We start from the raw sequence: 27,803 nt of genomic DNA, 5'->3' as shown, positions 1-27,803 counted from the left end.
TAATTTTTTGTGTGCATTGCTGAAAACTGTAAATTAAAACTGCTTGAATCTGATACATTACTGAAGAGATTTTAGAAATTCTTTCTTACTTAATTGGTGTTTATATGTTCATGTGTTCCAAAAGCATTTTAAAAGTAACCCTTAACGTGTGTGAAATGAGTAAGAAAAAGAATTTTCAGATTGAACTTCCTTATTTATAATAAAAAAATAAAATCCAATGCCTGACAAAGTACAGCTTAATTGTAGGTAGTCTGGTCTTCCTTTGACGTTACATTAGATGGTCAGCAGGCATTTTTATAAGCTCAGTGGGCAGGCTCAGTCTAGATATTCGACTTTGGCAGGCGGGATATGAAATAGTTGAAATAGTTTCACTGCATATTTATTGTCTAGTGAATGTGCACTTGTTAGAGAGCTGCTCCCCCCGACTTTTTTTTTTAAATCTGAGGAATGAAGTAGCACCGTATGCTTTCATTGCTCTTTGTGCTTACCTGTATTTGCCATCTAGGTCTTTATATACTTTTGACAAAGAAGAAATGATTTGGTGATGGAGTGCTCCCCCTGACCGATGGACTCAAAGAAGAGAAGGTAAAAGCATTTCTTCTTTTACCTTATTCTTCTAGGAAAACATAACAAGCTATTCCACATACGCGTAGCTTCTCTTTGGTTTAATTTTCTCGTTTGTGGTTATTATAAGTAGGAATAGTGATGTTTATGTTGATTGGTAAAGAGAGAAAGATACTATAATAAAACTGATTAGTGATAAGCTTTGTTGCTGGTTTCTTTCTTATGCTTGTAAAAAGGCAGAAAGTGTCTTCATCATTTTAAAGCTTTTGAAGCCATTTTTTCTCACAAATACTATCAGGTCTTCAGGCATAGCTTTATTAGTTATAATCCTCTTCTACCCTTAGAAAATGGGATTGAGTTTGTGGCTCTCCTTTCATATAACCATGGTTATGCCTAATCATAACTGAGAGGAATATTACTTAGCAAAAGCAGAGAAATTTATAGGTATTATATAATAAATAAAGCAAAAGACTTTCTGTGCCTCATTAAAATTAGCATCAGTGTTCTAGAAAAAAGAATGTATCATCAGTGGCAACAGAGGGAAACTTGCTATAAAGGAAACCCAGCGTATCTTAATAGACCTTTTTCTTCAAAGGGTAGGCAGTTATGGTATGGTCATTGTCATGAAGCTTTGTGTCTTGTGTCCTTTGAACCAGAATCATCACATGGATAGAATTCTTGGGCTAGAACATGAGTAAAGCATGAAGGATTTTATTGTTCCTGATACAAATTTGATTCTTAAAAAGCTAAATAACAATTACAGAACTTACTCAGTGTAAAGTAAAATACGGATCTCTATTCCTTACCAAATACTTTTTTTAGCATGTTCAAAACTAAAATTTTGAAATAAGACCCCAACTTGGGACATGTTACAACTTTATTATCTACATTATGATTTAATAAATGGAGAAGGTAGAATCTTAAAATTTTGTGCTATTAACTCTAAAATGTCAAAAAAAATAGTCCAGGTTTTGTTTATTTCTTAGATAGAGATAAGTAATTTGTGGGTTTAGATTATCCTCAAGCCTTGTCTGTAAATAGTTGCTTTATCTCTGCTCCTGTGTCCCAACCAAAGGTAGGCGCTGAGCGATCTGACCAGTCACCCATGCGCTGGTAAAAGATACAGATCTAATGAAATTAGTAAGAAACCCCCAAATACAGTTTTAATTGCAGGACCAGTTAAGCTATTTTTCTTAATGTTTGTAGCTCAACAGAAGCGGAAGGATCCAAAGAAAGAGGCCTGGTCCACGTGTGGCAGGCAGGATCCTATTCTGTAACACCAGAGAGACTGCCAGGCTGGGGAGGAAAGACTGTTCTTCAGGCAGCCCTTGGAGTGAAGCATGGAGTTCTTCTGACTGAAGGTATTGAAAAGAACCTTTTCACTTAAAGGTTCTTTCGCTTAACAAATACTCACTGAAGTGCTAACAGTACCTGTGTGTGTGAGATCAGGTAAGAGAGTTACTGGATATCAGAGATGCTTAACGAAGATTGTTGGAGCCTATACTCTTTGTGTTTTCAAAATATGTTCTTACTCCCTTTGTCAAAAATCAGATTAGTTCTTAAATTTAAGATCCATCATATCTAGCATAAAAGGGAGAATTACAGTTTGTAAATTTTATAGTAATAAGTAATGAAGAATTAACTGTGGAACGATTACCTATTCAGAAACTCTTTTGCTGTGCCTTTGTTCATTAAATGTATCAGAAGAATCATGCTCATACTAGCTAGTGTTTATTACACAACCATGTGTGCCGGGCACGGCACCGGGCACTTTGGACCACCTCGCCGAGTCGTCACAACCATGTTGCGAGGCAGGCCACTGTTGGTGTCCCCGCTTCACAGATGAGGAAGCTGAAGGTCAGGAGGTGAAATGATTTCCCCAAGCCCCCACAGCTCTTGGAGTGTCAGAGTCAGAATTGGGATTCAGAGTCTGATTTCAAAGCTTGCTTTTTACGCTGCTTGCTGTTCTGCGTCAGTACGGTTTTTCTCAGGCATAAACAGCAGCTTATAAGAACATGTAATGAAATCTATAAATCTATAACAGATCGGAACAGAAGCTACAATTTATAGAGAGAGTTGCCTTTAATTTTGACAGCAGTTTAACAACTCAATCATGGCAAATTTGGCTTGAGCCAGGACTGCCATCAACTAATTTCTAAATTTCAATTCCATGAGCATTTATTAAGTATTCAGTAATGCTTTGCTATTTTCTTCGTAGGAACTAAGGGAAGACAAATTCTACAAGGCAAATTTAACTCTGACCTTGGTAATTTTGTGGGGTAAACATGAATTTCTTTCTAGCCTGTTTATTACTATATCACTTTTATTATAATAATATAGAATACTCTTATTATTAGACCAGAATTTGGAAAAAGCTTTATTGCAAAAATGTGAACTATATCCAATCACTATCTGCCCTGGGGGCTTCAAAATATATCATTCTCAAGCACCTGTAAGTGGAATTCTGTTGTTTTATTTACCCTTCAGTAAGATATTTAGGAACCCTTCATGAACATGACCTTTAAATCTCTAGAATCATACCTTAAGTGGGATAACTGAGGGAAACATTTTAAAAATATATGAATAGCCTATCATTGTTCATGTTTAAGCAGTGTCCTGGTTTTAAGTGTCAAAGCTACAGGGTGCCTGCGTCGCTCAGGTCATGATCCTGGAGTCCTGGGATCAAGTCCCGCATCAGGCTCTCTGTTCAGCAGGGAGTCTGCTTCTCCCTCTGACCCTCCCCTTCTCATGCTCTCTCACTCTCTCTCTCTCTCATTCTCTCTCTCAAATAAATAAATAAAATCTCTAAAAAAAAAAACTACAAAAAAGAAATCTTACATAAGTGTGTAGTTTGAAATAGCAAAAAGATCTCCAGTGCTCTTTTCCAGATGAGAAAATGTTACTGATGGAATGTTGGAAATTTTCAAGTTCTTTCTATTCAATTTGACTCTCAGCTCATAATTCAGTGAGGACACTTCATTGAATCACTATTTTTGAGGTATTCCAGGTTGAAAAAAGGGAAGAGTTGTCTGAATATCCATTTCTTTGCTCGATTTCTCTCTCTAGTGGAGTGATACTCATTGAAAGAGCTGGTGAGCTGTTGCAAGTGTATATTGCTGTATCACTCGGGAAGAAAAATTTAAATATTTTAACCAGTGAGCTGATTTTCTCAATACTCTATCCAAACTGGAAATTCCTTAATAAAAGCTCATGTCTTCCTTCTAGCCACTATTGTGTTCTTTCTTAGGTAGATGTTCTGTTAATTTGAGTATATAAATATATTTTATATAAATAATAGGCCAAAGCTAAAGAATGCATTTTTTTTTCATTATCAGCTCAGTTGCTGCTTTGTGGGGAAAAAAATACTACTATAAATCTACTTCATTATTTCTTTATTAACTTAAAAAAAAATGGATGAGTCCCTGGTCACATGGAAAAGAAGGAATAGTGGGCTTGTTTTAGTATTTTTCAAAACCCATGGCTAAGTTGCCCTTGGCCAGCCAAGTTGCCCTTCATTCTAAAGCGAGCTATCATAGCTTTTATCATTGTTTGTTTTTTTTGCTTCGTTTTGTTGTGATTTACTTTTTAAACAAATGGCACCTTAGAAATGCTGTATAGTGCGCAATATATATGATATATAACGTTTAAAATTATACATGATACTGTACACATCACAAAGACATCCATGTCTTATTAACAGTGGTGCTTTCGTACAACCTGGAAGTATAAAGCTGGTTTCTTAGTTTTGGCCAAAATGAATCTCTGGTATTTTTATGTTACGGCATAATTTTCTGCTGCTCTGACTTTTTCAAGTAGCCGTGAATGTTGTAGATGTTAACGAATGTATCTGTTTTGTCCTCTGCTCATTTTATCTTATAGTCACTAGTTTGTCTTTGAACACTTGGAATCTGTTCCTGTAGTAGCCCGCATTGACAGCCATTAGTAGTGGATCCATATAGGACTTTGTAGGATGAGGAGCAAGAATGCTTCATTTGAAAGTACCCACCTGTAGTTGGTAGAAATTCTCACTATTTTTCAGAATATTAAAAGATGGTACTTGTTAAAAGATGAATAAATGTGGGATATTACATGCTTGAACTAAAATCTCTACAACTGCGCTTTTGAAAGTTAAAAACAAAACAAAAAACAGCCCTATTTTGTTAACCTAGAGGAGCCAAAAATTGCTGGTAAGATTTCTAGCTAACTCACTAACTCCCTTTTTTTTTTTTTTTTAAACATTCAGATGGTGAGGTCTACAGCTTTGGGACGCTTCCCTGGAGAAGTGAACCAGCAGAGATTTGTCCGAATAGCCCCATTCTAGAAAATGCCCTGGTTGGGCAATATGTTGTTACCGTGGCATCAGGGAGTTTCCACAGTGGAGCAGTGACAGAAAGTGGCATAGTGTACATGTGGGGGGAGAACTCTGCAGGCCAGTGTGCAGTAGCTAACCAGCAGTATGTTCCAGAACCGAATCCTGTCAGCATTTCTGACTCTGAGACCAGTTCTTTGGTAGCGGTCAGGATTTTGCAGTTGGCGTGTGGTGAGGAGCACACACTGGCCTTGTCGATAAGCAGAGAGATTTGGGCATGGGGTACTGGTTGTCAGTTGGGTCTCATTACCACCTCCTTCCCGGTGACAAAGCCACAAAAGGTGGAACATCTTGCTGGCCGAGTCGTGCTACAAGTTGCCTGTGGTGCGTTCCACAGCTTGGCCCTTGTGCAGTGCCTCCCTTCCCAGGATCTGAAGCCAGTCCCAGAAAGATGCAACCAGTGCAGCCAACTCCTGATTACTATGACTGACAAAGAAGACCATGTCATTATATCAGACAGTCACTGCTGCCCGTTAGGGGTGACACTGTCGGAATCCCAGACGGAAAACCAGGCCAGCACTGCCATCAGCCCCTGCGCTGAAACCCTTGACAGCCAGGGAGAAGTGTTTGAGAACACGCTTGTAGGAAAGGATCTGCCTGTTGCTACTGACACGAATGTTGGAGATGTTCAGACCACGGGTGGTGATGCCATTTCCTCCCAACAAGACGTCGTGGGAACAACTGAAATTTCTTCGGCCAGGAATGTACCGTCGTGCCCTGATACTCAGGCAGTGAATGAGTACATGGCAAAACTCTCAGATCATTCAGTAAGAGAGAACTCAGAGAACGGCGAAAAGCCAGTGCCATCTCAGGTACCTGCTAAATTTTATAATATAAAGGTGTTTCTGGAGTTAGGAGTTTTTCTTTAGCAACTTTAAAATGCTTAAGTCTTGGGTTTGACTTTAAATCTCTTTTATCATGCAATCCTAGATAAGGGAAAACCCGGATTAATCCAAAATTACTCTTTATGTTCAAATTCTACCCTTTAAGAGGTTGAAAGATGTCAAAAGATGTCATGCTGGGCTTTTCTAAGTAGCAAAATCTCATTTATTTTTTTCTAGTCTTTTTCTCCCATGGCTAACTATACTAAATTTTGCTAGGCTCCTGAATACTGTTTCCTCCCCCGCCCCCGAATACTTTTAATATAACTATACATTCACAGAGATTCATCTCACCTGTATTTGTATGACTCCAGATTCTGTAGAGAGTAGTCCTTTCCTTTTTTATCAGGGAAAGTAGCCATGTGGTCAATCCCTCAATTATAGGCAGATTTAAAAAACAAACAAACAAACTCCTGGTGTTACGTGTTGTTTGAATTTTTTTCAGCATATACCTGTAGTCCTTACTGGGCTTTGTTGTGGGACAACGGATTAATGTTTTCTTCATTTTATTTGAACTACTCTCATTTTAAAAACGTGTAAATGGAGAAAAGCTGTTGACCAGTAGCATACAGTAAAGTTTGAGTCTCCCTGATTAAACAAATTATTTTAAAAGGATAATTTGTGTTTTACTCTTCATGTAAGCCTTTCAGTTTTGTTCTTACCAAAACTCTAAGAAAATGAAACAAAACAAAAACCTCTAGTCATATAAGAACTATCCCATGGTGTTTTTTCAGGCCTTTGAAACCACATATCTCTTGATTCTTTATTTTTGTTCTTCACTCTTTCAGGATGAGAACATGGCTTACAGGTATTTTTAGAAACAGTTTTTATTTCACAGTTTACTCATCGAACCTTGTGGATATCTGATTTTTTTTTAAATTAAGAATAAGCTGTTTGGAGAAAGATACTATTAAAATCTAAACACAAAAGTAATGATTTAATAGGAATGTACATAGAACATTCTTAGACTTGAACATGCTTATAAAAATTTGGACTTTGACTTTTTAGAAGTCGTTCTCCTAATTTATTAAATTTGAAGGTAAAAATTTATTGTATACACTTATTTGATTATTAAATAATTATTGAAATTGCATTTTCATTTGGATTTATTTTGTTAAACATGTAAATTTTTGTTGCCTATGCTAATTTTGGCAATGTCTGTTTATACTAAATTTATTTCAATTTTTGTAAATAGTGTCTTAGCTAATTCACTAGGAATTTATATAGTCTAGGACAAGTTTTTTCTCCTCTGACCAGAAATAACTGAGAAAGTATCTCATTTTTGTGAAATAAACCATAATATTGGGCAATGAAGCATATATCTCATAATTGAATTTTATTATTGGTTGACCAGGACTCCTAAAATTATGTCTTTATCAAAATTGCTGGCTCTGTATTTTTGTTTTATTGATTTATTTATGTATTGTTAAACATAATTAAGTAGAGCAGCCAGTAAGAACAATAATTAAAGTTTATTGAAGATAGAATTTTGTGACTTTCCTGTTAGGTAAGAAGGCCCTAAAATATTGACCCAAAAATACCTATCACTGTTTCTGTTATGGGACTTCATACACAAAGGGTGAAAAGAGTGATGTTACTTCTCAGCAAGCTTTTAGGGAACTGTATCACCAAGGAATTAATAGGCTTTGTATTTATCTTTCGCTTGATATGGTATATTTGTTTGTTTTGTTGAATATTTTAATTAAAGACTCCTTTGCTCCTCTGAATTTAGTATTTAATTCAACAAAATGTATTGAGTACCTACTGCAATCCAGGTACTGTGCAGGAAACAGGGATTATTTCCTTTAAGAGAATCAGAAGTCAATGTTAAAAAATTTGTTTTCATTTAGCTTCCAGTTCAGGACAAATTAAGGAATGTATATATACCTTTTGAGACCTTTGTACAGCCTAGGAAGGAAATTTTTTGTAGTGACTTATGCTGATAAGCTAAAATCTTTTTTTGTGTGTTTTTAGTAGTTACCTTTAATGACTTTCCTTTAAGTAAACAGTGGTGCTTGACTGCTCAGAGTTAAGTTTCAGCTGATCTTTTCCTAAGATACTAGACAACTTTAGTTTGACTTTCAAATAGAGCTATGAATAACACAAAGAACATTGGTCCCAAATGTTTAATTATTAACCTGCCACATTTACTTTATCATAATGAGAGCAAAAGTAATCCTTCAGCTGACAGCCCGTGGATCATGGAAAATAACACATTCATGAGGCAGGAAGGGCTTGAACTTGAGAGCATAACTTGGGGACAGTTACATACTGCCTATGCCTATACATAACTATAGGTCAGAAGTATAGCTTACTTTTCTGCCTGTATATATAATAGCTAAAGTACTTTTTCTTAAACATTTTAGGAAAAGCCTTTTTTAGATATTTTTTTTCTGATATTTCTTAGTAGCAACCTGTAAATTTTCCTAAAAGCGATCAATAATATTACATTTACTTATTTTTTTTTTTAATGTACTATTAACCTTTTCAAGCTTATATCCAGGGCTTTTATACAGTGCACCTCATATTAAACGCTATGTTTTCCAGATCGTTCTTCCCCTCTCCCCTACTGTCCTTAATTTTATTAAAGCAGCTGGGGCTTCTGTTTGAATAGCTTGGAAAAACACAACACTCAAACAAAAGGAAGTACTTTTGATAAGGAGCTGTAGTTTGAGTCCTCATTTCCATGTGATACGTTAAATCCAGTACCTAGAGCAGATAATACCTTTAAGTTAAAGATAGAAGCCCTTGTTTCAGATTCTTAAATTTGCAAATAGTGATGGTTTTTGTTGAACTTTGTTTTTATTGATTGCTTGTTGTATAAGGGATTACATTTTTATATACTTTTTTATGTGTGTATATTTTAGCCTCTTGTAGAAGAAGCAGTTCCTAATCTTCACAGCCCACCAACCACAAGCACCTCAGCCCTAAACAGCCTAGTAGTCTCTTGTGCATCTGCTGTTGGTGTGAGAGTGGCTGCTACATACGAAGCTGGGGCCTTGTCTCTTAAGAAAGTTATGAACTTTTATAGTACGGCCCCTTGTGAACCTGGAACTCAGGCAGGCAGTAGTTCCATAGGCCCAGAAGGTCTGAAAGATAGCAGAGAAGAACAGGTTAAACAGGAATCCATGCAAGGAAAGAAGAGTTCAAGTCTTGTGGATATCCGAGAAGAGGAATCAGAGGGAGGCAGCCGGAGACTCTCCCTCCCTGGCTTGTTGTCTCAAGGTAAGGAGATAACCAGGTGAAAATCCAAGATGCTCCTTGACATCATGTGTTATATTATTATAAATCAGTAGCTCTCCTAATTGCTAACTGATATATTCGAATGTCAACAGTTACTTAATTTTGGTGACTTGGGTGGTTTAAAAAGAAAGTTACGTATTCCCCTGCTTTAAAAATAACCGTAGAACGTAATTTTTTTGTGATGTCTGCTTCTGCTTCTGAACCTTACTATGAGTCTTATTTTATTCTGGAATGCAGTGTTAGCCTCCGTGTATCCTAGTTTGGGGCGTGTAACCCAGAGAGATGAAGTTGCAGATGTGACTGTGGTTAAGGGGGGGGGTCTACCGTATTTGACCTCAAAGTGGAGATAATTTAAACTTCAAGAAGAGGAAAGTTCATTTTCTGATACAAATAGCAACAAACTGCTTAGAATATTAAGACTGTTACCCAGTTGGTTCTTCAGCATTTCTCGGTTGGTTTAGGAATCTCAATTATCTACGCTTTTGCTTCTCAAACTGTGACCTACAGACCAGAAACAAGAGCAGCAGCATCTGGGAATCTGTTAGACATGCAGGGTCTCAGGCTTCCCGCCAAACTTACTGTATTGGAATGTGCATTATACCAAGATTCCCGGGTGGCTGGTGTGCACATTAAAGCTGGAGCAGCATTGGATTTAGACCAGGAGTTGGTAAACTTTTTCTGTAAACAATGAAAGAGAAATATTTTATGATTAGCGGGCCATGTGGTCTCTATTATATAAATACTCAATTTTGCCATCGTTGCTTAAAAGTAGCCATAAGTAAAAACAGAAATGAGTAAGGCCATATATTCCAGTAAAACTTCATTGTCAGTGGGCTCTGTTTGACCTGTGGTCTATGGTTACCAGCCCTCAGTCTTTACACCATTTTGTACAAAGCTCTAAAATTGGGAATCCCACCTTGCACTTCTCCTTACTTATGGCTCTGTTGTGCCACGGAGTACTTCTGTTATCCTGTCTTCTATTTCTCATTGCCACTAGATTTTTAGCTCGCAAATAAAACCCTTAGTCTTGATTGACTGTGTGTCTATAAAAAGAAAGCCCATGGATTCTGTCAAGTCTGAAGGAGGACTTTGTGCCAAAATTGTCTTATTGTGAAATGTCCTTTCATATTTGTAGCATAAATATATTTGAGATCTCCTGGAACCACAAATGTGGAATATTGATTTTTGTTACGTCATTAGGTCATTGAAATATGCAATACCGCTAATAGATTTTTTTCCTTTTGGTTAAATTTTACTTAGTGACCCAAAGTATCTTTATAAAAATTTTACATGCACTCTTTTTTTTTTTTTAAAGATTTTATTTATTTATTTGAGAGACAGAGCATGAGAGGGGAGAACATTAGAGGGAGAAGCAGACTCCCGGAGGAGCTGGGAGCCTGATGTGGGACTTGATTCCGGGACTCCGGGATCATGACCTGAGCCAAAAGCAGTTGCTTAACCAACTGAGCCACCCAGGTGCCCCTACATGCACTCTTTTTCTCTATTTTAAAGTTACCTGAAATACATCTTTGAGGGAACTTCAAGTAGGTTTATTTGAGTGTCTGTGTGTACAAATGGATGGCACATTTATCAGAAAAGATGTTGATTTTAGCCAGTGATGATCACTTTTTTGTGCCCTCAAGTTAATGACCAAGTCTGCACTTAAGCGACATTTGATGATTTTCTTTCAAACATATCCTGCCACCAAATCAGTAACAACATTTACATAGTGTTGTATGTCATTATTATAATTTTAAATACTATAAATGATTATAAAGATATTTTAAAACATTAAGTCCTCTATAAAATAATTTGAAATAGGCACAATTCAAAAGTTATTTAGTACTTATATTCATAATCTTTTTCCCACATAGAAACTTGAAAATTTTATATCTAAAGTAAGTCCTTTATTATCATATTTAAAATATGTTTGGGGGCACCTGGGTGGCTCAGTGGGTTAAGGCCTCTGCCTTCGGCTCGGGTCATAATCCCAGGATCAAGTCCCACATCGGGCTCTCCGCTTGGTCGGGAGCCTGCTTCCCCCTCCCCCCTCTGCCTGCCTCTCTGCCTACTTGTGATCTCTGTCAAATAAAGAAATAAAATCTAAAATAAATAAATAGATTAATTAATTAATTTAAAAATATTTAAAATATGTTTGAACTTAGACCTTAACTTGGAAAGTCTTAACTTTTATCTCTGCTTTGAAATGGGAAAAATATTTGTCAGCCTTAGCGAAGTATTTTGTTAAGCATGTTCTGTAGAATACAAGTTCCGTAGGATGTCACAAAGACATTCTGTATAATATAAATATTATACAGAAAGGGATTCTGTGGCCAAATGCTTGGAAGTGGGGCTAAGTTAAATAAATCTAAACAGGCCTTTTAATTGCGGGACTTGTCAGGGCCTTTAGCTTGCTAATAATGTGTGTATGAATCTACAGGGCAAGATAGTGTGGAGGATAGAATGTAGTAGGCAGCATTCATACCAAACTCATCTCACTATTAAATCCCCATTTTTGCAGAGAACCTATAGAATATGCTTCACAAATACCACGTTAGTGTATTTGTTTGAAAAATCAACATCTCGTCAAAATGATATCTTTTTTACCCACTCGTCTACTCCCTCACTCCATCTCTGGTTTATTTTCAGTTTCCCCCAGGCTCTTAAGAAAAGCTGCCCGGGTGAAAACACGGACAGTGGTTCTGACTCCTACATACAGTGGAGAAGCAGATGCACTTCTGCCTTCTCTGAGAACAGAGGTGTGGACCTGGGGGAAAGGGAAGGAAGGACAGCTGGGACATGGTGATGTTCTGCCTAGGTGAGTGCTGGCTTTGTTCACTGTTAGAAGTTGGCTTTAACAAATAAATCTCTCTCCTGTGAAGGAAATGTCATGTTAGCCTTAAATTTGTACCCAATAATAAAGGACTTCAATATCTTTGGTGTACTTTTCCATCTCTTTGATGTATATTCATCTTGGAACAGAAAGGGATGTTTGGGATAAGATTGTATTTCATCAGGATACTTAAATAACTCAATTTTTAACTTAAAGAGCCAACAATTTTTTTTCTTTTTTTACCTGAAACATGTCCTTTGTGGCTTCCAAAATAACTATAATAGCAATATTAAACCTTTAATGTACATCAAGGAAAAACTGTTGTTTTGTTTAAGAACTCATAATATTATATTTGTGAACTCATATTTGTGAAGGTGTGTAAATGGGATGATTATCTAAAACAACCAGTTAATATGAATGTCTACTCTTAGCAAAGCGAAGGCAACTGTAGCATTAGACAAACAACAAAAAGACTTCTCTCTGTGGCTTTATAGTTCATTGTGTCCTAAGTATACTCTGCCATAACAAATCAGTTAGTTGTTTTTGATTCTTAACAAATTCTGAACTATGTTTGTTAATTAGTGACTGATGGGCAGAGATTAAATTAAAACCATCCGAAATCATCTATAATATTTAGGAGTAAATTGAACATATATTTAATATTTTAATGCTTTCTTTTGTAATGTTTATTTTTACTTGAAAGCACTTGCTCTGTAATTTGAAAAAGGTCATGATTCTTTCTGAGCCTCCTTACTTTGAGTTTGTGTGTGTATGTTTTTCTTTAAGGCTTCAACCACTGTGTGTAAAATGTCTGGATGGTAAAGAAGTAATCTGTCTGGAGGCAGGTGGTTACCATTCTCTTGCACTTACTGCGAAATCCCAGGTAGGAGACAAAATGTCAAAAGCTGATCTTAATTTTGTGGAAGCTTAACATGACCAAGTTAGACCTTCATTTATTGAGTCTCTGCCATGTGTTAGGCAATAATGCCATATCTCATTTGATCTTCCTAATATTTTACATCATATTGCATTTCCTCTGTTTTACAGAGGAAGAAAGTGAGATTTAGAGAAATTATGTAATTTGTGTAAAGTTACACATACGATAGTAAGATTTGATTGAACACTGGTCTACCTAACGAAGGTTTCTATAATGTGCTCTTATCAAAAAATAGAATTCAAGATTTTCCGGGATATTGATGATTTTTTTTTGTATTGATGAATTTTTATGTTTTTTGATGAAGAAAATCTATGATAAGACACTAAGAAAAGAAAACAGAGGTATTTTTCTTAAAATTGTGGGACTTGAAAGTGACCTCCAGAATCACTTAAAACCACACCATGATAAATTTTATTTATATCATACATCAAATACATAAAGTAGTTATTTTAAGTTGGTTTCTTTTTTTTTTTTTAAAGACTTTTATATAATCTCTACAATCAATGTGGGGCTTGAAATCATAACCCCTAGCTCAAGAGTTGCATACTCTGTGGACTGAGCCAGCCAGGTGCGCCTAAGTTGTTCTTAAATGTAGTCATAATGATTCTTCATCAGTCCCTTCATCTTATTAGAAAAAGTCAATAAATCTAAATCCTTAAATATTTTAAATTTCACATACTAGTCTAGCCAAAATAGTTTAAATTTCACATACTAGGCTAGCCAATAGCTCAAATAAATAAATGAAAATATTAGGAAAGAAAAGGATAATTTATTATTATTAACGCGATGAATCATTCAAAAGACTTAAAAGTAAGAGATTAGGAAGATGGTCAGTTACAAAACATGAAAGTTGCTAGCTTTTTATACACATAAGGTAAAACAGAAAACATAGGGAAAAAAGAAGCTGTTCACAGTGGCAACAAAAGTATTAGGAAAATAGGAATATTTTTAATAGGAAGTGTGTAGATCCCATGTGATACAAACTCACAAACTCTTCTGAAAGGTTATAAAAGAAAATAATAAAGAGAAAGGGATTTTACTGTTTTTTTGTTTTTTTTTTTAATTTTAGAGAGAGAGCAGGGCAGGGGGCGAGGGTGAGGGGCAGAAGGAGAGGGGGAGAGAATCTCAAGCAGGCTTCACAGAGCCCAGCTTGGAGCCCCGTGGGGGGGCTTGATCTCACAACCCTGAGATCCTGACCTGAGCCAAAATAAAGAGTCAGGCACTTAATCAACTGAGCTGTCCCAGGGTCTTGGAGATTTTGTTTTATTTTATTTATTTTAAAAGATTTTACTTATTTTAGAGAGAGACCATGAGCAGGGAGAGGAGCAGGGGGAGAGGGACAAACAGATTCCAAACTGAGTGTAAGCCTGACACAGGCCTTGCTCTCATGACCTGTGATCATGACCTGAGCTGAAATCAAGAATTGACTGCTCAATTGACTGAACCACCCAGGCACCCCTGAAATTTTATTTTTAGATGGAAAGAATCAATGTTGCAAAAATGCCATTTTCCCCTAGGTCATTAAATATTTCATTGTAAGATTTACAGCTTGATAAAATGATCCCAAAACTGTTCCAGGAGAATAAATACAGAAGGTAAATCACATAAATTCTGAAAATGAGCAGAAAGGAAGGGTGAGAATTTGCCTTATAAAATATACTATCAGGGGTGCCTGGGTGGCTCAGTGGGTTAAAGCCTCTACCTTCAGCTCAGGTCATGGTCCTAGGGTCCTGGGATCCAGCCCCAATCGGGCTCTCTGCTCAGCAGGGAGCCTGCTTCCTCCTCTTTCTCTCTGCCTGCCTCTATGCATACTTGTGATCTCTGTCCAATAAATAAATAAAATCTTTAAAAAAAATATACTATCAGACTACAAACAAATGAGTGAGATAGAAATATACCTGTGAACTAGAAATAGACCCAAGTATATATGAGAATTTAGAATATGATAAAAGTGGACATTTCGTATCAGTTGGGGAAATAAGACTGCATATTCAGTAAATACTATTGGAACCATTGGCTTCTTATTTGCAGAAGAAAATTAAGAGAACTTCACATATTCTACTTCTGGATGAATTAAAGATGTAATGTTAAAAAATAAAACCTTACATGTGTAAGAACAAGTTTAGGTGTTTCTTTCTTTCTCTTTCTTTCTTTCTTTCTTTTTTTCCCCCAATAACCTTAGGAGTAGAAAAGGACATGATACCAAAACCAGAAGTTAGAAAGTAAAGATATGTTTGTCTACCTAGTAATTCAATGCTCCTAAATAGCAAAACTGCCACACACAAAATTAAAATACATAACAAACTGGGAAAAAACTTTTGTGATACATATGATAAAGTGTTACTGCTAAAGATACAAAAGAAAAATTGTCAAAGGATGCTTATATTCAATTCATAAAAGAGCTAGAAATGACCAGCAATGAATGAAAAGATGGTCAGCCACTTAGAAGACAAATATAAATTAAAACAACAGTAAAATATTTTCTCACTTACCAGATGAGCAGAGATCCCATTTAATAGTGGGTGCGGTGAGGGTGGAAGGAAAGAGAGTGCTGGCAGGGATGTACATTGGAGCTTGCTAGAAAACAGTTTGCCAGTATGTATCAAAAATCAGAATGTGCAGGTTCATGAACCCAGAGTTCTTTGCCTAGGAATTTATTCTAAGGAAATAAATAGATACACAAATATGTATATTCAAGGATTTTTAATATTTTTTATTAAAGAATTAGAAATTATAAACAAATATGGTTACTTCGTTAGGTATTTTATTAAACTACACCTGCAGAGTTCTGCATAGTTATTCTAAATGATGTTGTAGGTTGGGGCGCCTGGGTGGCTCAGTTGGTTAATCGTCTGACTCCTCATTTCAGCTCAGGTCATGTTGTCAGGGTCGTGAGATTGAGCCCTGCTTCTGGCTCTGCACTTGGTGCTGAGTCTGCTTGAGATTCTCTTTCTCTCTTCCTCTGCACCTCCCCCTGCTCCCATGCTCTGTCTTTCATAAATAAAGAAAAAGAAAGCAAGAAAGTTGTAGCTGGATACTTACTGAAAAATGTCAAGGAAGAACATTAAGGAAAAACATCAGGTTGCAAAACAGCATTATGTTTTGTGTCTACATTATATACTATAAACATCAAAATTTCTAGAGGTATGTCTGTGGGTGTGTTCCCAAAACAAAATAGCAGTTGTCTCTAAGTGGTCAGTTCATCAGCTGTTTCCACCTTCTTTTCGTTTCTTTGTTCTGTGACAGTCTTGTAGAATGACAATGAATTGCTTTTAAAGCCAGAAGAAACCAAACCATTTGCATAAACATGGTCACTGTCATCTAGTTTCTTTTGTCTGTAGTGGAGCATAGGTACTTGTGTTTCTCCCACGATAACTCTTTTGAGTATGAAAAGGTGTTCTAGTGATTTCACAGTACTCCTGTCTACAGAAAAAGAATCATGATTAATTTTTCTTTATAGCATTTACCTTTTTTATCACCTTCTTTGTAAAGAGGCAGTATAGGATAATTCCTGGGATTATATCCTGGCTTGGCCGTTTATAAATTTGTGACTCCTCTGAGCCAGTTTCCTTATCTGTAAAGAAAGGATTGTCATGAGAATTAAACATTAATTAATACAAACAAAGTGTTAAGAGAAATGCTGGGCAGGTAGTAAACACCTGAAAAATGATAGTTTTTTTTTTTTTTTAATTTATTTGACAGATCACGAGTAGGCAGAGAGGCAGGCAGAGAGAGAGGAGGAGGCAGGCTCCCCGCTGAGCAGAGAGCCCGATGCGGGACTCGATCCTAGGACCCTGAGATCATGACCTGAGCCAAAGGCAGAGGCTTTAACCACTGAGCCACCCAGGCGCCCCGAGAAATGATAGTTTTTGTTAACCCTTGGACTCTGTCTTCCTATGTACTGTTTGCTCATCATCTCTGGCCTTGTTTAAAGATGATTTTTTTAAGTATTTAAAGAATGTAAGTGATGTGTGTATAACTATTGGGAGTGTGTGTGTGTGTGTGTGTGTGTGTGTGTTTATACATACACACTTATATATACACGTATATATGGATATGTTATTATAGACATTCAGAAGTGACATGTAGTCAGATTCACAACTCTTATCTACATTTCTATGATTTTGTAATAGGTTTACTCCTGGGGAAGCAATACCTTTGGTCAACTTGGGCATTATGATTTTCCAACAACAGTTCCTCGTCTTGCAAAGGTATTTTTGAGAACTTGGTGATTTTTGTAGCAACTTATTTCAGAATTCTAAGTCATAGCACTTTATATATCTCCATTTAGTGCTTGAAAAATTAGTAGCATCCTGTATTTGTGACCTAAATTCATTTTGGTGTACTTAAATTTTTTTTTTTATAAAAAAAAAGCCATGAAGCCCCTTATTTTCAAGCTAAATGTTCTTTTTTAAAATAACATGTTTATATTTCTTTTGTTCTTAGCTTCTATTGTTCATTGAATATTCATAGTCCTTTGTCTTTTTTTTTAAATAAAAATGCAAAAGTTTTTTTTTTTTTAAACAAACGATTCTAGGATGATGATATTGACTTCTGAGCTTTGTACCACCAAATGATGCCTACTCTGACTTTTCACTTAAGTTTGATGTTTACATAACATTATTTGGTGGTGGTATTTTGCGGGGGCTTTTGTTGTTTTTTTTTTTACATATATAGTCCTAGTAGTAAAACTTTTTTGTAAATCTTTTCATTTTCTATAGTGAAGCTAAAAGTATAGATGATTTCTTCACTGTTGTATAAATTGCTTTTGGTTTATGCAATGCTATTCAGAGGTTGGTAACTTCTAGTCCCTTTGATGTAATTCTAGAGGACTATTTATCAATCTTTTTTTCTCCTCCAAAACTGTGTGGAAATACTAAATTTTCATCAATGGTGTTGACTCCTTATATGAGATTTGTTTTTTTGGATGGTAGGGGGCAGGGAGTTAACATGGCAACAGCCTAACAGAATGGAATATGGAGCTCATCCTTTTGTAGTTTGATTCTGCTATCAACCCAGCCCAAGACATGCTCCCTCTACTGAGGGCAGCAGAGACAAAAAGGGTAGTTACGTCAAGTTCAGGAACACGATTGGCATATAAACTTCAGATAATATATATTACAGTAATGCATGTTTTCAGGGTACACTGTGATCCATTGCCTTATAAGACTTGAACGTGCCACCTTTCCTTCCAGGGAACTTCATTTCACCAAGAGGAAAAGACTTAGATAAAACATTAGGCAATAGTTATTACTTTCTAGTTCCAATCTTAAATATTTTCAGTATAGAGCATTTCAGCTATTCAACTACTGATATTATATAACAAAAAAATATGGCAGATCATTGTTCCTTGTTTTTCACTTCAGTGAATTAGATTGTACATTTATTCTTACCAAGGAAAGTTCTGTAATAGGATGGAGGCCCTGGAAATCAAGTTTTTATGTAACTCTGTACAGTCAGACAAGAGAGAATAAGATTTTAGTTTCATTACTCATTAACTGTACAGATAAAAATTACAGCATCAGGATTTTGGTTTTTTTTTTATTTGGGGGAAGGATGAGAGAAACATTCTGATGTCATTTTAATTAATCTGTGAAATAAGAGTCAAGGTAGAAGGAGATCTGAATTAGTTTTGATTAGAGACTAGTAAAAAGACTTTTGTCTCCTGCAAAAATTGTAATCCATTCCTTTCAGAATTAACAGGAAGCCAGTTATTTGGAGAGCCTGAATTTGAGAAGATAATGTCATGCCAGAAAGGGATAGCTATGAAGTAGTGGAGACATGTGCACACATTCACACAGTCATCCAATCACCTAGGATTTGGAGCCTGTCTAGACACAAAGAATCAGACAGATATGAGGGTTTTTGCTTATCGGTATTGAAGTCACAGCTAAAGCTGGGGCTGGAGGTTGGGGCAGGAGTTTTCGTAGCAGAATACTTTCTTCAAGTGAAATCTTCTGTGTAATCTCATACACAAAATGGATAAACCTAGAACTACTTTAGTTGAAGGATGGAGGGGGATGGGGCAGAGCCCTGACACCTACCTTTCCGTGGGGCCTCCTGAATCACCACGTGGAATCCTGAGGATTGAAAACCATTGGTTTAAGGCAGTGGCTCTTAAACTTTTGCACACATCAGTGTCAAACCAGATTGCTTTACCCTCAGTAGCTCTGTGGCCTGAGAGTTCGCATTTCTAACATGTTGTAGGTGTTTGCTGCTACAAAGACTGCTTGTTGAGAACCTCTGGTTTGGGGGATCCCTGTAGATGGGCTTCGAGGGGGCCTTGCCTGTTTCAACAGCCTGGGAGTTGGTACAGTGAAGTCACATCAGAGAGGTAGTGAATTCCAAGTGGGAGAACTGAATTTGAGCACTGAAGAGTGTAGTTGGCTAGAATGCACTTGTGCCTTGTTAGATTTTTTCTTTCCATCTTGATTTTTGTGCACACAGTTGAATATGAATGGACAAAGGTGTGTCCTAGCTGTCAGAATAGGGCTCTAGAAGTTTCTGTGGCTCCTAATTGTAGTACGGCCTAAGTCTTATAGAGACTTCCAAAAGTAACTATTAAAAATTAGATCTACAGTTTCTCCTTTTTAAATCCTAGTTTTTCAGATTTTATAAAAACAATCCAGTTCTGAATTTAAAAGCTGAACACAGGATTCCTTCTTATCTACGCGTCTGTGCTGCAGTTGATAGGGCACATTAGTGGATGAGTTTTGCCAATAGAGATATTAGTGACTGTGCAACCACATCTGTTTAACCTAACGTTTCCATTCTGGTGGATCTGAATTTCTGTTTAATTCTTTCTTTCATCTTGGACAGATGGTATCTTGCTGTCATTACAGGTGAACAGTGAAAATAGAGTTTGGAGCGTAGCCGCAGGCCAGGATTATTCCCTGTTTTTAGTGGATACAGAAGACTTCCAGCCTGGGTTATATTACAGTGGCCGACAGGACCCTGCAGAAGGTGACAACCTTCCAGAGAATCACAGTGGTACTAAGACTCCAGTACTTCTCTCCTGTAGTAAGGTGAACGGGAATTGGATCCTAAGGCCTTCCGTAACACATGAGCAGTCTTTTTGTTTGGTTCTTATTTGTATATATGCCTATTATGACTTGTCTTTGTCTACTGTATTTAAAATTGCAAACCCTTCCCATCCCCCTTTTCTCCTTACCTCCTTTTCCTGACTGACTTCTCTCCACAGTGCGTGTCACCATCAAGTACACTATATAATTTACTTTTTTTGGTCTATTTTTCTGCTCTCAACTATAAGATTCTGAAGAGTAGAGATTTTAGGTGCTCTCATTTACTGCTGTATCCTTATAGCAAGTACTTTATAAATACTCATTGAATTAACACCCTCATGTAGGAATATTAAAAAGTACATTTCACAATGAAGTTTCCTAACTATGTTCATGGAGCCCTCAGAGGTGAATTAGAATAGAAATGGAGTAGATGAGGTTTTTAAATTTTGTTTTATTTGCCAAAGATTTTATTTATTTGAGAGAGAGTGTGTGTGTATTGGGTTTGGTGGGGAGAGGCAGAGGGAAAGGAAGAAGCAGATTCCCCGCTGAGCAGGGAGCCCCACAGAGGGCTCGATTCCAGACCCTGAGATCATGACCTGAGCTGAAAACAGATGCTTTACTGACTGAGCCACCCAGGCATCCCTGGAGTGGATGAGGTTTTAATTGTAAATGGGAAGTAAAAATGACATAGACCCAAGGTGGGCTCATGGCAGACCTGACAGGCAACCAGCTGTGCTTCTCTCCTCTGTTAACTTGTTTTATTTACTGCTATTTACTCCCTTCTTTTTTATTTGTTGATTTGTATTTCTTTGCTTTCCTACTTCCTATCTCTTTTTCATGAACCTAAAATGACTGGCCTGTTCCTGGTTTTCTTTTTTTCTCATTAAAGTAACTCATATCCTCAAAGTGCCATGATTTACCCTCAAAGCTAATACATTCTGGATTTCTTACTCTTACTGGATAATACAGCCTATGGATTTTTTTTTTAAATCTTTCATATTTGTTTTTCTGGGTAAATGCATTAGCTATGAATGTATAGGGACAAAGTCTTTCTTGGTAAAGGCAACACTGGCCAAGATTTGGCTGCTGACCTATACACAGGCTGTTATTTCCGATGCACTTGACTCTTTGTAGTTGTTGGCCCTTGCTCCACATTCTTATGAAAAATCCCATAGTCCAGATAAATGAGGAAATACGCTGGTGAGAGGAGTGAGGCTTTAGTATGTATCATCAGTTACTATGGATATTAGTGTGCGTGGTCTGCAGCTTGGTTTGCTGGGTTTATAGTGATCTGTGTATACACTGATTATTTTTGTTAAGTGGTATAGTGGATAAATGACAAAAAGTCCCTTTTAAAGAAAATCCCTTTATGTTGCACTTTTAAGAGACAAGATAATTCCTAGACCCTTGATGTTCCAGTACACAGTATAGAGATCCTCTCTGCTCTCATTTAACCTATTTCACAAAAAAGAGGATCCTGAAATATGTATCTCTATTGTTTGGATCTTTGTATATTTAGGGTGTCTGTGGTTCTAAGTACATGTAATATGAAATAAAAGATACTGTGGCAATAAAAGTATAGATACATGTGGTAATGTATAGGTCCAGATACACATATATAATAATGTTGTACTGGTAAACCAGCTCTAAAAAAAGACAAAACAAAACAAATAAGTCCCGATCTATAGTGTTTGGCATTTTGGGGGGGTAATTTTACTATTGCCAGTTTCAAGCTACGGGTGATTTAATAACTAACTTGCAAAATTCTTGAATGTAAATATTCCATTTGGCTCCTGCCAGCTGATATGAGCCAGTTTTAGCACCCAGATTACTGCTAGTACATTATATTCTATCTTTAATCTTTTTCTCCTCCTCTGTTTCAGCTCGGATATATAAGCAGAGTGACAGCAGGAAAAGATAGCTATCTAGCTTTGGTGGACAAAAATGTTATGGGATATATTGCCAGTCTCCATGAGTTGGCTACTACGGAAAGACGATTCTATTCAAAACTAAGTGACATCAAATCTCAGATTCTCCGGCCTCTTCTCAGTTTAGGTAAGTAGAACGTCCCCCCACCCCCTCAGTTATCAGGACTCTTTATCTGTTCTTCCTGTAGCACAAATTAAAAAAAAAAAAGTTGAGTTACAGGTTCCTTTCTTTCCATTCTCTTATTTTTGTACACAGGCTGTCAACCACTTACATACTGTTTCCACTTTGTCAGGAGCCCAGCTGCCCCTGAGTGTTCTACCATTCCCAGAGCTCTTTTTCCCTTGTGGAAATAGGAAGTGGAGCTTTTCAGAATATTCATGGTAGAGAAGCATAAACAGCTTTGGGAAAGTTGATCTAGGAGCCAGACTTCAGAACAGCACTTCTGGCCCCACTAGTTCTAAGATATCTTATGTTGTACTACCTGACTTTTTCATTTTCTTTGTTCTAGTTCTTAGAATTACATCAAGTGGAGATTCGTCTGGATTTACAAGTAGTCTCTTAAACTGTGGACGAGAGTGTTCAGGGTCTTATCCAGCATTCCCGTGAACTGGTTAAATCTGATTCCTTTTATTAGCTGCAGTCAACAGGGAGGAGGGATTGAAGATGAAGATAATACAGAGGAATTGCAGTAGTTCTAGAGGGGTCTGCTGTCAGGATACACCAGATCCCGGGTCTCCAGGAGGTTAGAAAGGCATACAGATGGAAGCGGGAGAAATGGCTCTTGAAGATCAGAGTTCATTTTTTTCAAGAATTTTTGTAGGTTTGGCCCTGCGCATAGAAAACGGAGAGGAAGTTTCTTTCTCTTTCTCTTTCCTGCACTCTGTGGCCCCTGTGAGGGCCCTGTGAGGACCTGGAATTCAGATCAATACTGTAGTGCTTAAATTCTGCCTTGTTTAGTATATCAGTTTTTCCACATTAAGTTGGCACTGGCTTGTGTGGGTCAGCCCATTTTTATAATGGGAAAACATTTTTTCAAATAAGTAATATATAGTCTTTCAGAATGTGACCTTTGTAAGTTAGGGACTGTCTGCATTTTTAAATTTCTTGATTTTATTTTATCTTTTTTTTTTTTTTTTTTAGCTTTTTTTTTTTTTTTTTAAAGTAATCTCTACACCCAACGTGGGGCTCAAACTCATGACTTGGAGATCAAGGTTTGCATGCTCTTCTGACTGGGCCAGTCAGGCATCCTAGTTAGTTTTAGTTTTTAATCTGTTTTGCCTTTTTTAAATGTCGTAGAGTGCCTCTTCTATAAATTCTCTTCCAGTGGGTGGGCATAACACCACAGGAGACTGGCAAGGGGAAAAGCAGCAGTCCCAGCTGGAAGCTTCCTGGAGTGCTCTGAAAGAAAAGTGAGACTGTCCTTTTCCCTGTCCTGATTCGTGATTTCTATGTTCTTCTTGCCTCATCTGCTCATCAGCCTCACTGCTTAGAGAGAAGTCCTGGAAATTAGGAACTTTGGACTGGGAAAAAGCAGATGACCCCCTGGTACTCTCTATAAAGTTCAGAGCAACCTGGTCAGTCTGATTTGGGGATTGCCCTCCCTTCACTGAAGTGTTGGGCTTGTCCAAGGGTCAGTAGAGCAGAAGTCAGTACAAAAAGTTGAAAATGTTAACGAAAATGTAACTACAAAAGTGCGCTTAATTCCTGGCTGTCACTTACCAGTTGTGTGAAATCAGATAGCTCACTTCCTTTTCTCCGGCATCAGATTACTTATCTTCAGAATGGGAGGAGAGTGAGATTTGCCCAGTGGTGCTCATGTTCGGCCTGCTGAGTCAGAAGCTATGGGAACCCTGTGCCTGTGTTCGTAACAAGTTTCTCAAGTGACTGGATTCTCTGGTCTCTGAAGTTCCTTTAACATTGTGATGATTTGAGTTCCACAGTTGAGAGTACATCTCAGCATGTTAAGTATTTTTAGAAAAGGGGGATTCATAATCTTGATCTTGAGAAGGTGTTCAGGTCGTGAGTCTTCAGGTTGTGTCTTCATCATCATCACTCCGTTACAGAAAATTTGGGCACCGCAAGCACAGTCCAGCTGTTGCAGGAGGTGGCAAGCCGTTTCAGCAAGCTGTGTTACCTGATTGGTCAGCACGGAGCCTCCCTGAGCAACTTCCTCCATGGGATAAAGGAAGCCCGGAGTTTGGTCATTCTGAAGCATGCAAGTCTCTTCTTGGATAGTTATACAGAGCAAGTATCCAGTCCCGTGTCATGTTCAGTCTCTGCAGGGTTATTCTGCCAAGGAGAACAGCTCCTTAATCAGAAGAGACTAGATTAGGGACAGTGATATAAGGTAATAGAAATTGCAAAGCAGTATTTTAATCTTAAGCCAACTGTAGTTCTGCATTGCTAAAGTTTCAGTTTTCTTTAAGTGGAAAAAAGGTTGAAAAATAATGAATTACATTTCTTTTTGTAGTCTAGCAGAATGATTGATAGTGTTTAATTTACATGAAATATTCTTAATTTACATAAAATATACTATAATAAATACGGTTCTTTATAGAACAATTTCGCTTACTTTAGTAAATTATGATAAAATTAGAAGAAATAAGTAACTAAACAAATTATTCTAAGACCAACTGCTAATGGTAAATATGGAGTTGTTCCAGTGTCTCTTTTTTATTGTTGTGTAAATGGAGGGTTAAAAGAGACCATACTATCTTCAAAACAAGGATATTTCCTTAATAAAATCTACCATAAGTTATCCAAGATTCTTTTAATTTTTTCAAACAAAATATTCTAAGTGTATTGAAAATTAAAAATTTCTCACTTTTTTTTCATTTATTCTTTGCCATTTTGATGTGAGGCCTAATTTGTTATTTTAATGCATATTAAAATGACATCAGTGCTGTTGATCTGAAGTGAAAGTTTTATTCTTTATTAATACCTCATCCACTTAGCAAGTATGGACCGAGCACCCACTAAGTGCCAGGCACTTTGTTGCGCTCTAAGATTACACAGCCACAGCCAGGAGCCAGTGAAAAGGAGTTCATATTCTGTTGGTGTTTTATTTAGGTTATTTTTAATATTAGTGATGATGTTTATTATCGAAAATTATATAAATAAGAATAGTCAAAAAGATACTTAAAGTTGCCCGCAATTCTACCACCAGAAATAACCATTGTTAATTTTAGTGTACTTCCTTTCAGATTTATGCATATATATGTGGAGAGATGCATGTGATTTTAATTGTAAGCAATATTAAATATATTTGAAGATACTGTCTGAGAGGAAATACCCTAGTTGCAGTCTCTCGTATTCTTTCAGGCATGAAAAATAACATAAATTGATACCAGTGTACTTTTTATTTTGGCGGGTGGGAAGAGGGAGAGAGAGAATCTTAAGCAGACTCCAGTGTAGGGCTCAGTCTCCTGACCCTGAGATCATGACCTGAGCCAAAATCAAGAGTTGGATGCTTAACTGGCTGAGCCTCTCAGGCACCCCCAATTTACTTTTTTAAAGTAGATTTTGTTTGCATAAGGGTTTCAGCTTTTGCTATTGTAGTTCTTTTTTGTCTTACTTATCTCACAATTTTTTAAAAAAATTTCTTGTTCTCTTATACTTCAGGACTTAGAGATGCTTTTATTTTGATACCTCGGACTATCTTTTAATGTAATTTATTCATATAGATGAGGCAAGTAAAAAAAACCTTGATTTGTTTATGAGTTTTAAAAATATTTATTTAAATATTTTATTTATTTATTTGACAGACAGCGAGAGCAGGAACACAAGCAGGGGAAGTGGGAGAGGGAGAAGCAGGCTTCCTGCCGAGCAGGGAGCCCAGTGTAGGGCTCCATCCTAGGACCCTGGCCGGGATCACGACCTGAGCCAAAGGCAGACTACCTAATGACTGAGCCACCCAGGCGCCACTGCTTATGAATTTAGAAGTTACTTTTAATTGTGGTAAAACACACATAACATTTAATTTATTATCAGGACCCCCCCCTTTTTTTTTTAAGATTTTTCATTTATTTGAGAGAGAGAGAGAGAGAACATGAGTGGGGATGGGCAGAGGAAGAGGGAGAAACAGACTCCCCAGGAGCCTCATGTGCGGCTGGGTCCCAGAACCCTGAGATCATCACCTGAGCTGAAGGCGGACACTTAACCTAGTAAGCCACAGAGCCTCCCCACATCAAGATCATTTTTTTTTTTAATATTTTATTTATTTATTTGACAGAGAGAGATCACAAGTAGACAGAGAGGCAGGCAGAGAGACAGAGAGAGGGGAGCAGGCTCCCTGCTGAGCAGAGAGCCCGATGCGGGACTCGATCCCAGGATCCTGAGATCATGACCTGAGCCGAAGGCAGAGGCTTAACCCACTGAGCCACCCAGGTGCCCCATCAAGATCATTTTTAAGTGTAAGGTACCTTGGGTTATTTTGAATAGGAATTTGCCTTCTCTTGAAGTCTGTTGATTCCATTTTGCCATTCTGGGAATATGATAGAAATGTACATGCATCAAACAGTACATCAAGACATTCTGTAACAGTAGACCAAAACTTAACTGACATTTTCTAATAGTTTCACTTGAGCTCTTTTAACATATTTTCTTCTCTTCTCTTGTTTATTTCTGAAGGCTTAATTTTCATTAAAAATCAACTATTTTAATTATATTTCCTCAAGTTTGTTAAGTTAGCAAAGTAAAGGAGCGCTTGGTGGCTCAGTTGTTAAAGCATCTGCTTTCGACTCAGGTTATGATCCCAGGGTCCTGGGATTGAGCCCTGCATCAGGCTCCCTGCTTCACGGGGAGCCTGCTTGTCCCTCTCCGCCTGCTTTGCTGCTCCCTCTGCTGGGTATGCTTGCTTACTTTCTCTCTCTCTCTCTGTCAAATAAATAAAAAAATCTATGAAGCAAATCCTAGCATCTTCTGCATAATTTTAGTTGTATTTTAAATTTACAATTATATTAACATCTTTACTAAAATGGTTTTTTCCCCTCCTCATTATTGTGATTATCACATAATCTGCCCTTCTTTTCAGTCAAGTCCGTTCATGACTAATGTTGACATCACAAAAGTTCTGAAAGTTATTGGTGAGACCAAGAAGTACCTGCTCCAGATGCTTGTTATGTAAATTTGTTCTTCAGAATTTTCATTTAATGCTAATGTATGTGTGTTTTCTTTTTTGCTCAAGGTATTGCACATCTATTACAAATTTCCTGGTTATGGGAGGATTCCAGCTTCTTGCTAAGCCCGCCATGTAAGCAAATACATACCTTCCAATTACCATTCTAACAAACGAAGATCATATTTTATAGTGTTCTGTGTTTCTGAGTGCCCAGGAAAAGTTTTGGCATAATCATTTTATCAAATGAATCAAAGTGTAGACTTTCACTAACTCTTACAGAAGACAGGTATTATTAGCCCCTGATTATCATTGGAAGTCGTATGGTATTCAAAAAACAGGATCTGGGTCCTTCTTTATTATCCCTGAGACGGTGGACAACTCTCTTAACCAAATTGAGCCTAATTTTTTTCATCTGAAAAATGGAAATGTTTTTTCCTCTGCTTGTGAGTAGCAAATAATGTATGTGATGGTATAGAGAAAAACACAAAGTGTTACACAAATACAAAGATTTTGCATTTAGCTTCTGGATAATAAATGTAAAAGGCCCCTTACATGAGGCTAATCATTCTGAACAATGTAGATTCTTAACGAGTATTGACCTAGAGACAAAAGCAAGTTTAAAAAATTCAGTTATATTTTAAAAAGTCAGTATATCAAATATGTACTTACAACCCAGATTTAATAGATGTTAATATCTTGCCATGTTTGCCTTTGATCTTATACCCTAACATAGTAATAACACCCTTGTCTTACTTCTGATCTTCAAGGGAAATAGTTTTAGTATTTCCTCATTAAAGATGATTGCCTTAGGTTTTTGGTAAATATCATTTATAGTGTTACAGGTCTCCTTTCTTAAAAAAGGAAGGGGGGAGTGTTCCTTTCCATTCCTGAAAGTTGAAGAGCAAT

At 37.0% G+C, this 27,803-nt stretch overlaps 1 protein-coding gene across 2 annotated transcripts in view; it reads left to right on the top strand.

The window, feature by feature from the left end:
- Positions 1–27,803, top strand: part of LOC111143863 (ALS2, alsin Rho guanine nucleotide exchange factor) — a 74,274-nt gene that overhangs the window by 15,153 nt on the left and 31,318 nt on the right. For both annotated transcript variants that reach the window (XM_022497845.1, XM_022497834.1), the window contains exons 2-12: positions 506–585; positions 1,771–1,925; positions 4,808–5,745; positions 8,682–9,039; positions 11,707–11,875; positions 12,677–12,773; positions 16,961–17,038; positions 19,670–19,852; positions 21,733–21,904; positions 23,842–24,022; positions 26,964–27,029. In XM_022497845.1, the coding sequence (XP_022353553.1) occupies positions 566–585; positions 1,771–1,925; positions 4,808–5,745; positions 8,682–9,039; positions 11,707–11,875; positions 12,677–12,773; positions 16,961–17,038; positions 19,670–19,852; positions 21,733–21,904; positions 23,842–24,022; positions 26,964–27,029 (2,417 nt within the window). In that variant the 5' untranslated portion in view covers positions 506–565. The remainder of the gene's footprint in view (positions 1–505; positions 586–1,770; positions 1,926–4,807; positions 5,746–8,681; positions 9,040–11,706; positions 11,876–12,676; positions 12,774–16,960; positions 17,039–19,669; positions 19,853–21,732; positions 21,905–23,841; positions 24,023–26,963; positions 27,030–27,803) is intronic.

The sequence above is a fragment of the Enhydra lutris genome, unplaced genomic scaffold, assembly GCF_002288905.1.
Source record: "Enhydra lutris kenyoni isolate GAN:26980312 unplaced genomic scaffold, ASM228890v2 scaffoldscaffold1, whole genome shotgun sequence".
NCBI classification, from domain to species: domain Eukaryota; kingdom Metazoa; phylum Chordata; class Mammalia; order Carnivora; family Mustelidae; genus Enhydra; species Enhydra lutris.
This window is presented reverse-complemented; position numbering and strand designations above follow the sequence as displayed.